Raw genomic sequence first — 16613 nt, forward strand, 5'->3', positions numbered from 1 at the left:
TACCAGAACGAAGTCCGGTTCAGCCGACGGCCAAAGACCGTTTCCGTCTCAACCACTGTACACCTACACACATGATTTTTTATTCAATTAGTTCACTGCTATTATGGAGAGGAGAGGTCCAACTCCAGGCTCTGGCTCATATGGCAAGGCTTGCAGACAATGTTCCAAAGCCAAGTGTCGGTGCGTAGCTCGACCCGATGGTGCCGGCTGCGAAAGGTAAGCATCTCAGTATAATCAGTGACTCAATTGATCTAATCGCCACTCAGATGCCTGCGTCTCAAGAAACAATGCCAGCCATCAGAATCAACTCGTAGGAAACCTCATCGGAATACCGAGTCTGGCGCGCAGATCGCGAAGCTTGAGGGGAGGATTGATAGCCTCACAGCAATGCTTCAGTCTGTGGCGCATGCTACTGGAGTATCTAGGAACCTGCAGACTAGTTCAAATGCTAGTACAAGCGACGATAACAGCAACTTAGCTATCACTGGCACTAATACTGACAGAGTACTGGTGCCACCGTCACTGGCTACTGCACCATCTCAGTCAACTACGACTCCGTCTCCTAGCAATGGCTCAAGCCAGCCATTTGCACCTTCACCACCTCTGTATGAGTTGAATGTAGACCAGGCAGCCTGGTATCTCAATCGCTTTACAACGAACATGCTACCATGCTTTCCTTTCTTCTGTCTGCCACCAAGCACCACTGCGCAGCAGTTGCATCAAGACCGGCCATTTCTCCTCGAGGCCATCATCGCGGTAGCCACGCCCACAACCCAAGAGAAGCTGGCTCGCGCAGATAGATTGAAGTCTCGCTTAACCAAGTCAGCTATGCTTGAGAACCAGTCTAGTATTGACATGTTGCTGAGCATCCTGACCTACATTGCCTGGAGTACGGATCCGTTTGTTAAGCGCGCAAGTAACCTGTCTCGCATGATAATGTTGGCTATGTCTATGGTCTATGATCTCCAACTGGACAAGAAACCACCACCGCCGCCAGAGGTGCCCATAATAGCGAAGATGGCACCGGGCTTGGGAGGTCCTGAGCAAAGTGCAAGTGATGATTCTCTACAAGAGGTCCTAGAGCAGCATCGAGCGGTCCTGGCTTGCTTTGTTCTTAGCTCGATGTAAGTTAATCCTCATCCTCTGCTTGAACTCGAGAGTACCTCTCCTGACATGACTATTCCAGCATCTCATCCACCTTTAGACGCACAGTCCCCCTACCATGGACCCCTCAAATGGAACAAGCCCTAAATCTAATCGACACAAACAAAGAACACCCATCCGACGAGTACTTCACGATCCAAATCCGGCTACAGATCCTCGCCCAAAAAGCCCTATCCCTCCGCGACCCAGACGAGACAAATACCTCTACCACCTCAACCACAACACCCTCAGCAACAACCATGTACCTCAATATACTACACAACCAACTAAACAACCTCCAATCCTCAATTCCACCACATCTCCCCCACCGCGGTAAGCCACCTACCCAACCCATCCCTCCCTCCATCCCAAATCCCTACTAACCACCAACCACCCTCCCATTATAGACCTCCTCCACCTCCAAACACACTACACCTCCCTCCTCCTCCACGAAACCCCCCACCTCACCAGCTCCAGCACCCCTCTCCTTCCCCCCTTCACAACCACAACCCCCTCCCCGCTAACAACGCTCATCCACTCCCTCCAAGCAATCAAATCTTGGCTCTCAACCTTCCAAACCCTCCCGGCACCAACAATCACCGGATTCCCCTTCTTCATGTGGTTCCAGCTCGTCCGATGCATCGTGCTCCTGAAACATCTCTCCACGTTCGACGATCCGGCATGGGACCGCGACGCCGTGCGGCAGGAGGTGGATATGTTGGAGTTGCTGGAGTGGATGGGGGAGAAAGCGGAGATGGCTAGTGTTGAGGCTGGGGAGATGTCGGATGATGATTTGTTTCAAAGGGTGGGGAGGATGTTGAGGTTGGCGAGGGAGTGGGTGGTTAGGAAGGTGAGGGGGGAGGGAGATGGATGGGTCCCTGGGGATGGGAGTAGTAATGGGGATGGGGTGGGGTCTGGAGATGGAGACGGGTCTGGGGAAAGTGGTGAGGGTAGTAGTGGTGCTGGTGGTGGTGATGGTAGTGGTATGACGGGTATGGATCTGGATATGACGGGTATGGATCTGGATATGACGGATATGGCGTGGATGCATGCGCTGGAATCGGGGGATGGAGGTTGGCTTGAGGAGGTGCTGGGGTGGTCGCCGCTGAATTTCTAGATGCGTGTCTGCTATATGTATTGAGATAGTGATGATGGTAGTCCTTGCATTCATCCTGATACGCTAACGACCTGTTGATTGCTCATCATCTACTCTGGCTCTATCATCTATAATTGACTATACATCCCACCACCCCTCCAAATAAGACTTCAGATCAATAGTATCATGGCGTTTCAGATGCGGCGTCAGATCCGCATCTGGAAGCGTCTCTCTCGTCGTCCATCCATTCCCCAGAAAAGCGAATCTATTCCCACTCGGATTGGTATACGAATAGTCCCAATCTTCCCATCTAGGATCTCGTCTCAAGTAATTCAACGCTGCCGCACTACCAGGAAACTGACCATGGACTTTGCCACCAGGCCGACCGCCATTGTACCATGAGCTACAGTTCTTCTGACCCGGGGTAGAGTCGTCATTAGCTGTCCAGACCGTGCGCGGGTAAAATTTGTCGCAATATTCGACAAAGTCATCGGCTGCTTGCTTGGATGGCTCCATGGCTTTGATACCTTGACTGCGGATCTTTCGCAGGAGCTTGGCTATGTAGGTGACTTGATTCTCCAGAGCATTGGGCACACTGCCTGAGGGACCGGTGGAGTGGGGACCGCCAAGCCAAAGTAGATTGGGGAAGCCTGGGGTAGCTACTCCGAGGTAGTTGTAGGGGAAGCCGTAGAGACCGTCGTGTTTCCAGGCCTTTTTGAGATCGATCCCGTTGGAAACGATGGAAAAGGGTGGGGCGTGGTCGACGTTGGCCCCAGTGGAGCAGATGACAACGTCGACGGGCCGTTCGATACCATCTGTGGTGACGATACCTGTTGAGGTGAATCGCTGAATCGGGGTTTGAATGTAGCTGACGTTGTCTTTGGTCAAGGCTTCAAGGTAGCCTGGGCCGGGAGTGGGACGGCGACAGTTGGGTGGAAAGTCTGGGATGAGCTTGTCAATGAGTTCGGGCTGGTCGCCGACTCTTGACTTCATCAGCTCAGTCCATTTCTCGCGCAGACCGCGGTTCTCCGGGGAGTCTTTGAAGATGGCGCCAAAGCGAGAGAAGTATCCTGCTTCGACGCTCTTGCGGTATGCTAGATAAGTATCGGGGTCGCGAAAGGACTCAAGTTGCTCGGGAGAGAACAAGTTTGCTTCGAGTCGACGCACACCAGATGTGCCGAAGGAGTCAGCTATCCAGGTCCTGTTGCGAGCATAATGGTCCACGTGTTGAGCAATTGGCTGGATCGAGGGCAGGACCTGCAATCCAGACGCTCCATTGCCGATCAACGCGATGCGCTTGCCGTTCAGGTCGACATTGTGATTCCAGTGCGACGAATGGAAAAGCACACCTGTGTACTCATCCCTGCCTGGGTAGTCGGGCAGCTTCCACTCATTGAAGTGGCCAATAGCGTTGATTAGCACGTCGAGGTCTTCGTCATATGTCTTAAATTGATTAGCCACTGGGCATAAGCCGCTAAGTAGGAGCAGTGTCATACTTGATTGGAATTCCCCAAGTCTTGCAAGGTCACCCGCCATTTACCCAGTTCAGGAAGCCACACAGCCTGGTCGACTTTTTGTTGTAGTCGGAGGTATTTGTGCACATCATATTTGCGCGCTAGGGATTCCCAATACTCGCGAATTTCGGCGCCTTGTGCGAACTCCTCAGACCATTGTGTGTTCGGTTCGAATCCGGACTGATAGACATGCGCGGGAATATCGCATCGTACTCCAGGATAAGTATTTTCGAACCTGTTCATCAGCACCAGCCGTCGCACGCAATAAGTAAGTTTTCTTACCAAGTACCTCCCTGTTTTCAGTGTTAGAAATGCATGGTATGTGACTCGAACTCGTTACTTACCACACCGGAGTTTTTCTCATAGATCCGTAGGTCCAGACCAGGCAGTTTTGCTGGGAGCAAGACTCCTGCTGTAATTCCAGCCAGACCAGCCCCAATCACACCGACTTTGATCGGACGAATCTCGTCAATTGGATGTTCCTCGATTTCAAAAGCTGGACGAGCTTGGCCGTCTGCCTTCTCAGACAAAGCTAACTCATTGATGAGCGACCCAAGAGACACAGTGGGGAGGTGCTTAGGATCTGTCTCTGTGACAGGCTCGTGACGTATGAGCTCGGGTCCTTCGACTGATGCCATGGGGAAGAAAACTTGTCTGTTCTATGGGCACATATGAGGGTAGCAAATTGGTGAGGTGCAAGGATGTCTTTTATCTTAAGATGGCTGCCGATAGGGAGGGGTTGCGAGATCGGCAAAGCACATCACGCCTGATAAAGTGTAACCCCTCTTCGGAACAGCTGCACGCCATCTGCACCTCATTTGACCTCACAGAGTAGCCCGGAGAAGCCAGTAGCAAGAGTTGAAAAGGTACCGGGATCACACCATTGCGGACTGGAATGATGCGACAAGAGGGGCTTATCTCTGGTTTAGCAGCACCAGTAACTTGGCATAAATGCACCATACCCCAAGGTCAATTCACTGACAGAAGTAGTAGTGATACATTGAGTATGTATCGAAGCTGCAGGCGGTTCGGTGGTTGCATTGGGCAGATGCAGTTGAGTTGCAGGATATTACCGAAAAGGGAAAGATGGGCAGGGATCTTAGGCCTCAGGCAGCAACCGCGTGTAGCCGCTCATCGGGACTCATCCTACTCTAGCCGATTCCCAGAATATCATAGCAATCCATGTCATTCGCAATTGTACTAGCAATAGCACTATACCAAATCAATGCGACGCGATGCGAGACTTCATTAGGCGCGGATCACGTGAAGCAGCAGTCACCACTTTAATCGCTTCGGGATGTCATGTGACACAGCCCCATGGACTGGTGGTTGACATCACGTGGGACCCTGATACATTTCAATACAATCCAGCATATAGGCGCAAATTAGGTTTCTTAGGTTTATTCTTGTTAACTGGTAGACTGATTTCCGACTCGTAAACCATTTTCTCACAGTCAGCGTACATCAGAATGCTGTGAGTGGTTGATTTGGCAAGCAAGCGGGCCTTGATTGACAGGCATCCCCAGCCTTGCCTGGATGCCTCGATGCCTGTAAAACTCGGCATTCACAGCCGACCTCGTGTTCTCCTCGCTTCTCTTTGTCCAACTTCGTCTTGACAACGCCGGGCGCTCTTCAGCTATTGTTCTTCGGGATAATCTTAACCCAAATCATTCCGTTGCTTTTGCTGTTATGATTCCCTTCTTGTGTGGCTGAACACATTCTTCCTGACAACCAACTCTCTCATTCCGGACTGCTGCGCGCCCGGCATCCTAAGGCTATCACTCATTAAGCAGATATGGCTCCCGTTGGTCTCCTGACTAAACTCAGGACTCTGATCGCAAAGGACTATGGTAAATTCATAAACTATAAGGTTTTTATACCATTGTCTGACTTATCCCGCAGATGCGCCTGCCATTTCAACACAGACCGCGGCCTTTCTCTCGGTATGCACTCCTGATCATTGGCTCCTACCAACTATTCCCTGCGCTTTTGGTCTTTTTATTCCTTTCTGGCCAGTATCTGATTTACGTCCTAGGTTTGCCTTACCCTGGTCTATGTGGTTCCTTTCTATGTGAACCCCACGACCCGGCCATCGCCCACCCTGAGTAGAGATGCGCCGTCGGTAATCCGGGCCAGAATTAGAGCAGTGACATTCTCATGCACCATCAGTAGCCTGGTCGTCTTATGGCTACTCGCTGCCAAAGAAAATGCCTCTTTCTCACGAGCTCTCCACTTCTTGGGATGGTGGCCTGTCGGTCTCGTGGACATTTTCCGCAGCTTGCTCCTCACAGCCATCCTATTCGCCGGTCCACTGTTTGAGCGTGGTATTGCTGAAGGCGAATGGAGAGAGTGGATTCAGGGAGGCAGAGTTACTGCATCGCTTCGCAGCTGGATTGGATGGAGAAACTATGTAGCGGTAAGTTCATTCTATCACGGCAATGCCTGGCTTTTTGACTAATTGAACGATGCAGGGTCCCATCACCGAGGAGGTCATGTTCCGCTCAGCCATCGTTCCCCTTCATCTCCTTGCCAAGGTTGATCCTGGCCGCATCGTATTTGTGGCTCCTCTCTATTTCGGCATTGCTCACGTACACCATTTCTATGAATTTCGTCTCACTCATCCTGACACATCGGTCGTCGCTGCTTTATTGAGATCAGTCTTTCAGTTCGGCTACACGACGATTTTTGGCTGGTATGCCACCTTTGTCTACCTTCGTACTGGGTCTCTTCTGGCAGTTATCCTCGCCCACACTTTCTGCAACTGGTGCGGATTGCCTCGATTGTGGGGAAGAGTAGAGGCGGGCGTACCCATGGGACCGCCCATGGTCAAAGGAAAAGGATCTTCAGACGCGGTATACGGCCAACTCAGTCTAGGCTGGACCATTGCATACTACGTGATCTTGGTCGCGGGGGCTATTGGCTTCTTCCAGGCGCTATGGCCTTTGACAGATTCGCTGAACGCATTAGCCAGCTTTTCTGTTACGGCCAAATGATTATAATGAAGAGAAACCAGGATATAGCGGACGGTTGATCTGAAGGATCGCAGCATCGACTTCTTGTCTGTCTTCGGCCAAAAGGCCAGCTTTTTCGGTTCATGAATTTGTCTGCCATTATAGCGACAAGCATTGTTGTGAATAGCTTGACCGCATGCAGCATTGTTATGACCATAGTATTATTAATGTCGAACACCTCAATTTGATCGGAATGAATTATCATGTATGCATCAAGGCAATTTGGACAATTGTTGATCAAAGAAACATAATACATGAAAGTGATGTGTACTACTGTATTTCATAAGCGAAACTGAGTTCAATGTAGTACAGTGCTAAGTACTACTAGTACTTAGTACTAGCTGATTTATTATAAGTGTGGATCGTGCGATATGGACTACAAACGGTGTTGATTGCAATCATGATGTCCTAGTCCGGTCATTCTCATCATCTTTATATATTTTGGCCGGCAGATGAGTACCATTACTTTTAGTATCATCCACAGCGCACCATCGATACTATATTTTAAGTAACTGATTTCATGATCTGTACACTTGTAACGCGCAGGCAGTCTAATTAAGTCTGAGCCAAATTAAGAGACAATGTAAAGCAATGTATTCCCCAACCAGTCACCATTTTCGGATTATGAAGGGCGGGACTCGGGAATCTCCGCTTATCTCCGACCGCGCCGAATCCTCCGCAGCTTCGGGGTTGCTCTTTTCAGTTTCCACCACCTCCTCTTTTCCTTCTTATATACCTCTCCAAAACCTGCATTACATCGGTAAATAGAATATGGCTGGACGACAGAGGATCATACGGGCAGCATCGCTGCAAAGCCTGGCGCCAATCTCCCGACCAAACCCCTCCGCCGCAACATCAGCTCGCCTCTTCTCATCCACATCCCTCAGCTCAAACCCTGCGCGCATACCCCTGGACATCCCTCCCCCATTTCCCGTCACCAAAACATGTCCCGAACCGAGCTGCTCCTGCCCTGCGACCCCGGCCATGCCCTCCCCCATCGACTATGACCAGCCGCTGAACGGAACGATGGCGGCCTACGCGCAGCAACTTCTCATCTGCACCGGGCAACGAGACTGGACGAGTCGCATAGAAGAGGACGGTCAGGGCCAGAGCTGGGGTGAGATGGTTCGAGGATTGAAGCGCCTGCTCGGGCGTTGGGGGAAATATGCCGACGTAAGTCATACTTCATCATCATCATGTGGTCGCAACATCCCACTGACAATTGCTGCTATAGCCCTTCAACAATATCCTAGTCACCAGCTCCTCCTTCCTCCCCTCGTCACAATCATCATCGACAACCAGCGCAGCAACCTCCCAGACCGCGTCCGCCTTCCTCTTCCCCAGCTTTAAATACTTCCCCTCCGTCCCTGTCAATGTCCCCGAGTCCGCCTCCGCCTCCGCAACAACCGACCTCTCGACCTTCGTCCGCGCGTTCCTCCTCCCCAGCGAATCAGGACATGGAGGGCAGATACGTGACCAATCCCTGGCAGCTGAGTTCCCAGATGCCGTTGACCTGCAACACTCCCCCGTTGTGCTGATCTGCGGGCACGGTGGTCGCGACATGCGATGTGGTGTCATGGCGCCGGTTCTGGAGACTGAGTTTCAACGGGTCTTGCAATCTAAGGGGTACACGTCTGCGGGAAGTGATAACAGTGTCGTTGATAGCCCCGAGCACGCTCACATTGGGTTGATCAGCCATGTTGGAGGACACAAGTATGCTGGAAACGTGATTGTATATATCCCTCCCGGAATGAAGGAAGCTGGCTCTTCCTCGCCGCATCCGTTGGCGGGTAAGGGTATTTGGTATGGGCGTATTGAGCCCAAGCATGTGCAGGGTGTGGTGGAGGAGACGATCCTGGGTGGGAAGGTCATTACGGATCATTTCCGGGGAGCGGTTGATAGGGAGAGTGGGGTGTTGAGGTTGTAGACTTGAAGGTTTGTTTTGGAGTGGTAGAATATATTGTATAGTAGAGAATAGATCTTTTGTCTATGATAATGCTGAATTGGAAGTGAAGAGTATGAAAATAGAGCTGGTGACTAGAGTCGGATTAATGGAGCGCATTTGGGATGATACTGACCGAGTGAGGTCTGCTGTACAATTCCATAAGACAACACATCAGCTGAATATTGAGATAGTGATCGGAAGTCTGTCAGACTGACGGGTATATGTCCATTTATATTCTCTCTGATATTGCTTACGTACCAGAAACCCCAACCCCAGGATCATCTCCGCATCGGCTTCCCGGCTGCGGGGAAAGCAAACATCGGGATGCCGTTCTGAAACAGTATACGCCGTCAATAGTAGAGTACAACAAAAGCCAGCTAAAGCCATCAACACAGCTCAATTGCGACCAAAAAATAAGCTATACATACATACAAAAACCACAATTCTTTTATTTTCCCCAACCCAACTCCCTACTCAACTCCACACAATCACTCAATCTTCCCCTTATTTACCACAAATCCCTCCAACGCCGAGATAGCAGCCCACAACCTATTCTCCGCCTCAGGGAAAACCAACGACCGATGTCCATAAAACACCTCATCAGCCACCTCCTCAGGATGCCTAGGAAGACAATGCATGAACCTCCAGCCATCATTGGCCCCACCCCTCTTGGCCAACTCACTCGTAATCTGAAATCCAGCGAAATCCCTCAACCTCTTCGCAGCCTCCTCCTCCTGCCCCATCGACACCCAAGTATCAGTAACCAACACATCAGCCCCCTTAACCGCCTCCTCGGGAACATTCGTCTGCACCAACTTTCCAGGGGACTTAACACCCTCGCCCGCCTTCTCAATGATCTCCAACATCTCCTTAGGGATCTCATAACCCCGGGGAGTAGCAACATTAACATCAACACCCATTTTCCTGGCACTAATTGCCATATCAAACAACACGTTATTGGCATCGCCCACCCAAGCAATCTTCAACCCATCCAATCCCAACCCTTCTAACTTCCCACCCTTGTTCTTCCCAGAACCACCGAAATGCTCACTGATCGTCTGGAAATCCGCAATGGCCTGCAACGGATGATACGAGTCACAGAGGGCATTGATAACGGGCTTGGTGGAGTGCTTAGCGAGGTCCGCGACGTCAGCGTGCTTGCCTACGCGAGCAACGATGCATTCCACCATGGAGGAGACGACCACGGCAGTGTCGTAGAGGGATTCGTTGACTCCGAGTTGGATGTCGTCCTTGCCGAGGAACATGGGGTGACCGCCCATTTGGACGACGGCGCCTTCGGTGGAAATGCGCGTGCGGGTGCTGCGCTTGCTGAACATCATGGCCACGGTCTTGCCGGAGAGGGCGCCGTGGAGGGATTGAGGGATGGAGCCGGATTTGATGGCCCGCTTGTGGGAGGAGGCATTGCGGACGAGGGTTGCGAATTCGGTCGGGGTTAGGTCCGCGATTGAGAGCAGGTGGCGCGGTGCGAAGGGCGAGGTTGCCGGCGTTGCGGCGGAGTGGCTGCTCGAGGAATAGAGCCGGCGCAGGGCATGGCGGGTTGTGGAGGGCCCGTAGCGGGCGGCTGTGGCCGCTGTGCGGAGGGGGGAGGGCATTGTGGGTTTGGTAGGAGGAATTGGGAGGGGATTGGGAGGTGATGGAAGAAAAGAGAGATGGGAATTGGAGGTGAGTCAATATAGGTAGGACATGACTGGGGATGCTGTCACGTGAGGTGTTGAGGGAGTGGGCCGATTACGGAGGACTATGACTCAATAGTTTGATTTAGTTGGCGGATTGGGAAAAATAAGTACTAGACTAGTAGATCATTCTGTGCTCCGTACGAATTTCTTTAGGAAGCTTTAGAGGATGTAATGATGGTATTGGCTAACTACGATTATGCGCTATGTATGTATGCACAGGGTATTTGATTAGTATCTCTCCACCAGCCACTTCCGTCGCACTTCTGCCTCCATTGCATTCAGCTTCTTGCTCTCGGCTCGTTTGACGGTGATATAGTTCTCAACCAGCGTGTTGCCAAGCACATCCCGGAGAGCCTTGTCGGATGCCATATTGTCCAGACTCTGTGTCAGGGTCGTGGGGATTTGGGTGGTGATTCCAAGGGCACTGCGATCCGCCTCGCTGAGTGTTGCTGCGTCATCTACACCAATTTGTTAGCATGTGTGTACGCTAGAGGACAGCCTCAGTGGCAGGAATACTTACATAAACAGTCCTGCAGGGTCAGGGGCAGCTTCTCCTGCACACCCAGAGATCCTGCAGCCAGAATTGCAGCCATCGCCAGATACATATTGGACAGACCATCAAGCGCCTTGATCTCCCAGTGACCCGCAGAGATCTTCCGGATGGGTGTCTCGCGGTTCTGAGTGCCCCAGGCGACCCACTCGCTTCCAGCCCAGAGGCCGGAGTGCATCCGGTCGTAGCTGACATCATTAGACAGAGTGAAGGCCGTCAAAGAAGTGAAATGCTTGAGCACACCAGCCAAGAAGCTCTCCTCCTGAGTCGCTGGAGTCACGGAGACATGCGCATGGGCGGCTGAGCCAGCAGCGTGCGAGTAGGGTCGAGGGTGAAGGGTTGCGCGGTAACCGTGTTGTTCAGCGACATAAGTCACGACCTGTCGTGCCTTGAGCAGGGTATCGACAGCAGCGACGGGTGATCCGGGTGGTAGAATGAATTCAAACTGGCCCGGGGCCGACTCGGCGTGGAATTGTTCGAGGTCAATGCCGATGGATGCAAGAGTATCGACAATCTCCTCGAGCAGCGGCACCATACGACGGGTGTCTCGGGTCATCTGAGACCAGGAGTGGTTGCGCACGCATGGAACAAACTCTTCCTCATCGGTATCCGGTTTAGTGACGCACTTCAGCAGAATAACCTCAATCTCGAACCCGCAGAGAACATCGATTCCATGCTTGGCACGCAAATCAGTCGTCACGCGGCGCAAAAGGGTCCGTGGGCATCCTTCCACCTCCAAACCCTCCTCAGAACGCCCCCAAGTCATAACAGTGGCGCTCTTTGAGTCGATCCCCACATTTCTAGAGAGAGTTGAGAGATCTGGTTCGAGATAGAACTGGCCGGTTGTGGAACCTTCTGGACAGACTGTATCGGACTGGAGCATCAAGAATGTCGCTGTACAGATACCGATCCGACGTTGCTTGCGAACAATCTTAGCAAATTCCCGAATAGGGAACATCCGCACCCGAACAGTGGAAGTGTAGTCAAAGAACTGCATCCAAATATACTTGACATCTGGATTGCTATGCATGAAGCATTCCAAAGCGTCGGTCGAAGAAAGTCCAGATAGAGTGCTGACGGCAGGGACCAGCCTGTCGTCGTAGGGAACCGTCTCATTCAGGCTATACAGGCGGTTGGAGTTCTGGAACAATATATCAGCAGCAGCAAGCTTGGCCTGGTCGATGCTGTGATCGCCTTGATTAACGTAATCCACAAGAACCTAGCAAGAGTTAGTTTTTGAATGGACATGTGGGGTTGTTTTGAATGGTACGGACCTTTTCCAGTGCGTCGCGGAACTGCTTGTTCGCCAGCCAATATGTCTCCGGGAAGAAATGGCCATCGGTACTCCACAGAAGGCGGGTTGTGGGTACGATTTCCAAGCTCTCGCGGATAATAGATTCCTGAGCGTCTCGACTCACCATGGGAAACACCTCCCCAAGGTCCAGATACACGTTCGGGTAGACACAGGCGAGGTAGCCGGCCTCCCGAGTATACGGATAAGCGGAATGCAAAAGCACAAAGTCGACCTTGGGATAACGGGCAACCAAATCCTGTAAATATGCGGGATTCGAGAGTATTAGGTTGATATCATTATCTCCGAGTCCTGTGTGCAGTTGCAGGGGTTTGTTGGGTCTCGACGCATCACTCTCCTTGGCAGATTGAAGCTGGTTCAGGGCCTGCCTGACCAGCCAATCGTTCAAAGGTTTGTCCTCCACGCGGTATGTAGATCCAGATCCTTGCGACAAAGTCCGGGAGAAGGACTCGAGGAGGGTCGTGTCGTCTTCATCGTCGGTCACTTGGACGTTCAGTCCAGTACGGTAGCAGATGACCGATTTAAAACCTACCACCACGGGATCTGCGATAGCCTCTGAGATCTTCTGGTTGAAACCCTGGCGGAATTGGTCCAAATACTGCCGAAGAACGGTGATGTCGCTCGAGGACTTATCAAAACCATTGGGAAGGATGGAGGCAAGGACTTGGGCGGCCACAACTTCAATCCGTACGATCCGCTTCGTTGGAGCTGTGGTAAACCGATCATGCCAAGCAAAAGGCTCGATATCTTGATCCGTAAGCAGATCATCAAGGAGAAGGCTATGAGTGCCTTCCAGACACCGACGGATCAAGCCATCATAGTCACGCTCGACGTATTGATCGCGAGCCGCTTTTACGCGGTCCCACTCGGAAGTCGGGCAATCGTAGAGGGTTGCTAGCTGGGCGGCGGCACGCTGGAGGGGTAAGGTAGACGGAGCATTGTGTAGGGCGGGGCCTTGGGCCTCAGAAGTGATCTGTTCAAAAGGATATTTTTCGTAGTTGCTGGCTGCGGCCTGCGCGAGGAGATTATGGGCGTGGTTGTCGATAAGAGGATGGATTTGGATGAGGCGACGAAGGGAGACGAGCGGATCCATGGTGCGCTGATTGATTGGCCGGTTCGATCGATCGATCGTTTGCGGATCACGGTTAGTCGGCCAGGATTGACCGTGCGCCTTGGAACCAGGAAGGAAGAGGGGGAGGAGGAGGGGAAGGATCAGGGCGACTGAGGCAGTTGACAGAAGTGAGAAAGAGGGAAGAGTGAAAGACGATTGAGAGGAAATAGAAGAACTCATAAAGCATCAAGAAAAAAAAACTGCGAGCCTAGCCGATAAAGAGTGAATGATGAAGAGAGAGAGAGAGAGAGAGAGAAGGGGGCAAGTAGACGATGCTTACCCGATTAGGCAGCTCGCAAGTAACCGCCGACCGGGAAGGTCCTATTGCTTGATTCAGTCATTCGCGTTTCTATTCATTGAATATCGTGGCCAAGCTCCCTGATAGACCTGGTCCGGAGTTCTCTCCGAACCAGTTGCAGGCGTAGCAGATGGTCATGTAGATGGCGTATATGCCCCGAGGTACACAAGCGGGCAATCTCGACGACCGGAGCTCGTCAACCATACGCAATCCGGTATCTTCCACGAGCTTAGGCGGAGTCCAGTTCCACCACCAGGTCGATCATCTTCATCGGAAGAATTCCTCAGGTTGGTTATTCTTATATATCAACTTCCGAGGATTACCCCTCGAACGTTTCTGGAAAACTTGACGGGCCATGGAGGTGGTGTCATGGAGCAGTTTTCATCTCCTCCATCCTCATAGGGTGATTCGGGCGATAATCATCCGCTCTTGCGCTTTCTACGTCGCCCAATTGTAGAAAGGCCAGGGTGTATTTACAATTTATGCACTGTACGTGGAAGTCCTCCTGAGCAGTCACACCGTGCTATGACCTAGATGAGACATGCTGACGACTGACAAGTCCGCTGTCACCAGAACACTGGTGGGGATACTTCAGTAGAGCCGTGTTACGGGCGTAGAAAGCTCCCAACTAGGTAACCAGCTCCTCTCCTCCAAATCACCCCAATACATCAAAAACGGAAATACCCCCGGAGGGCCAACAACACCAACAGGATATGACTTCGGGTATTTGCTAACCGGTGAAGACTAGAAAGAAGAGACGGGCCTGGAAACCAAGCCACCGACTTTGCCCTACACTGCAGGTTCAGCGGAGGCCGTTATTGGTTTACGCAGACCTTTGTTGCGAGTATTACACACCCCTGAGTACACCCAGAAGGATGGATAGACGGACGTCGACCAGCACGAGCTGTTTTCGACAGAAGGTGCCCACCAATCCGTACATGGTACCTTTGTTACTTTATTAATCCCACAGGTGGGTGCGGGAAGCAACGGGCCGAGGATCGGCTTGCCGAGGCACAGTGAAAAGAAAGTGTGGCCCCAGCGCACTTGGGACTTCCGAGTCGGAGCCTAGCGCCTGTTTGACACTGAGTGAGGTCGATGGCAGCAGTGAAACATAACTCAGGGGTGCTCACAACCTCGAGACACTACATAGACAGACATGCGTGGACTGCCACTCGGGCCAGTGCAGCGGTAGAAGTGTTACATGATCAGGTGATGTGCTGCTTATCAGTAACCAGTACAAACGAAGCAAACAGTCTCGGCCAAGTATCTACAGGGTCAGGTACTGCTACTATTGTAGGCAGGTCTCTCAGCAGGTATGTACGTAGTCTGGCGCATAGACCTGCCTGCCGAGAGCAACGATAATAAACTTGCATACCTGGCGAACTTACTAACCACAAAGGGTGTGTCACACGCACAGGTGACCAAGACTCCAGGATTGCATGAAGACGGGTTGTAGTTCACATGGGTGAAGGCCGCGAGACAGGTATGTATGGTATGGAAACATGTGATGACGTTGACGACTACTGCAGTCAGACCTGACAAGGCACACACAGACACTGCAATGTGATGGTCAAAAGCCATTACTGTCTCATTTCATCATCATGAACAGATCGCTCAGATCAGCCGGAGGTGTCAAAAAGTTTACCATGATTGTTTGAAGCCATCCATACTGAAGTCAAACTGCTTGCAGACAGAATAGAAGCTGATCATATATCGGACGAGTACCTAGGTACTGCCGACACGTCTTCTCATCCAGGTCAATAACAACTTGGTAATAAGCAAAGGCGGGGATGAATTCTGGAGAAGAGGCCTGAGGCCAGCTGAGAGGAACACCCCACGGGCACATGGGCCTTAGTCAGCTCCCCACAGCGCCAGGGGCTCTGCACCTAACTAATTACACTTTCTCACATTTCACTTGCCTCTTGCCTCTTGCCTCTTGCCTCTCTTGCCACAACATTCCAGTCGACGGGGATCAGTCCTCACTTCTTTTGCAGTCTGTTGACGTTCTACATCACCACGTGTTTTGTTCAACTAAACATAGACAAGGCACGGGAAAACCGGTCTATAGATGCAGCCCCTCTGAGACGAGACAGGTCTGAAAGAACTAATTGACTTGGCCATCGACAATTGCAGGGTTCGACCGGACCCGGGAGTCCCCGAAAATCCCCGATCCTTGGCACGGTGATCACAGTCAATGACAGGCGTGTAAGCGAAGCAAAGCATGCAATTGACTTTGTTCGCTGAACTCGCTGCTAGCGGGACAGAAAACGAGCAGAAGTTGGAGACTACGGTAGGTAGGCAGGTCTGATAACTCGGCTAAGGTGAACAGCGATAACCGTCCAGCCGAAGCGAGGGTGCGTGAGACAATCAGGGTGGGTGAATTTCACAAGGCCTCATGACCTTTGTTCCGCTAGAATTTTGATCGAGTAAAGGAATTGCCTAAACGGGCCGGAATTGGAGATTTGATCGAGTAACAGCGGTGAGGAGGCAATCACTTGCATTGCAGCAGGAGAGGTCCGATGGCGGATGCCGGAGGCGCCCGATAGCCCGACCCATGGTTCTGACTGGCCCAGAAGATAAGCCGGAAATTCTCTTCACTTTCCCCACGAGGGAATACGTCCCGAAATGGCAACAATGAGGGTGTACAGACGAAGGGGTTGTCCAGTGGAAAAGGCACCCTCTCGTTTGGGGGGAAGGAAGAAGGAGAGGAGGTGGACAAATATAACCTCCGGTTATCGATATGGTGATAAGGATAGTTACCGGGGCAGGCACTTGCAGACAAACAGGTCAGGCGTGAAGAAAGAATGGGCGAGAAAGAGAAAAAAAAAAAAAAAAAAAGAAAAAGACGCTTGGATGGCAAGCCGGTGGATCCGTCAAAGGGGGTGGAGCCAGGTTTTTGTTACTCGATGGGATTATTTGGTTCGATCGCCGTGGGT

At 51.7% G+C, this 16613-nt stretch overlaps 6 protein-coding genes across 6 annotated transcripts; 3 read left to right on the forward strand and 3 right to left on the reverse strand.

Moving 5' to 3' along the window:
• Positions 1-103: 103 nt before the first annotated feature.
• BO79DRAFT_147688 (fungal specific transcription factor domain-containing protein) lies at positions 104-2260 on the forward strand (the record flags this gene model as incomplete). The annotated part of the gene is made up of 6 exons (XM_025678518.1): positions 104-216; positions 267-504; positions 583-1124; positions 1187-1476; positions 1551-2073; positions 2125-2260. The coding sequence occupies 6 exons, from the start codon at positions 104-106 to the stop codon at positions 2258-2260; spliced, it is 1842 nt and encodes a 613-aa protein (XP_025539805.1).
• Positions 2261-2377: 117 nt separating this feature from the next.
• On the reverse strand, positions 2378-4391 carry BO79DRAFT_287492 (flavin-containing monooxygenase; the record flags this gene model as incomplete). Its single annotated transcript, XM_025688592.1, has 4 exons — positions 2378-3682; positions 3736-3988; positions 4036-4046; positions 4098-4391. The coding sequence occupies 4 exons, from the start codon at positions 4389-4391 to the stop codon at positions 2378-2380; spliced, it is 1863 nt and encodes a 620-aa protein (XP_025539806.1).
• Positions 4392-5369: 978 nt separating this feature from the next.
• Positions 5370-6940, forward strand: BO79DRAFT_237664 (CAAX prenyl protease RCE1). Its single transcript, XM_025684725.1, has 4 exons — positions 5370-5603; positions 5656-5696; positions 5789-6169; positions 6225-6940. Exons 1-4 carry the CDS (start codon positions 5549-5551, stop codon positions 6744-6746), a joined length of 999 nt encoding a protein of 332 aa, XP_025539807.1. The 5' UTR covers positions 5370-5548; the 3' UTR covers positions 6747-6940.
• Positions 6941-7748: 808 nt separating this feature from the next.
• Positions 7749-8707, forward strand: BO79DRAFT_194780 (sucrase/ferredoxin-like domain-containing protein; the record flags this gene model as incomplete). The annotated part of the gene is made up of 2 exons (XM_025681075.1): positions 7749-7937; positions 7999-8707. The coding sequence occupies 2 exons, from the start codon at positions 7749-7751 to the stop codon at positions 8689-8691; spliced, it is 882 nt and encodes a 293-aa protein (XP_025539808.1). The 3' UTR covers positions 8692-8707.
• A 387-nt stretch (positions 8708-9094) lies between these two features.
• argB (ornithine carbamoyltransferase) lies at positions 9095-10352 on the reverse strand. The gene has a single exon (XM_025688593.1). It carries the CDS (start codon positions 10320-10322, stop codon positions 9198-9200), a length of 1125 nt encoding a protein of 374 aa, XP_025539809.1. The 5' UTR covers positions 10323-10352; the 3' UTR covers positions 9095-9197.
• A 282-nt stretch (positions 10353-10634) lies between these two features.
• fluG (extracellular developmental signal biosynthesis protein FluG) lies at positions 10635-13361 on the reverse strand (the record flags this gene model as incomplete). The annotated part of the gene is made up of 3 exons (XM_025678505.1): positions 10635-10864; positions 10927-12175; positions 12231-13361. The coding sequence occupies 3 exons, from the start codon at positions 13359-13361 to the stop codon at positions 10635-10637; spliced, it is 2610 nt and encodes an 869-aa protein (XP_025539810.1).
• Positions 13362-16613: the final 3252 nt, after the last annotated feature.

Source organism: Aspergillus costaricaensis (assembly GCF_003184835.1).
Source record: "Aspergillus costaricaensis CBS 115574 unplaced genomic scaffold BO79scaffold_15, whole genome shotgun sequence".
NCBI lineage: Eukaryota > Fungi > Ascomycota > Eurotiomycetes > Eurotiales > Aspergillaceae > Aspergillus > Aspergillus costaricensis.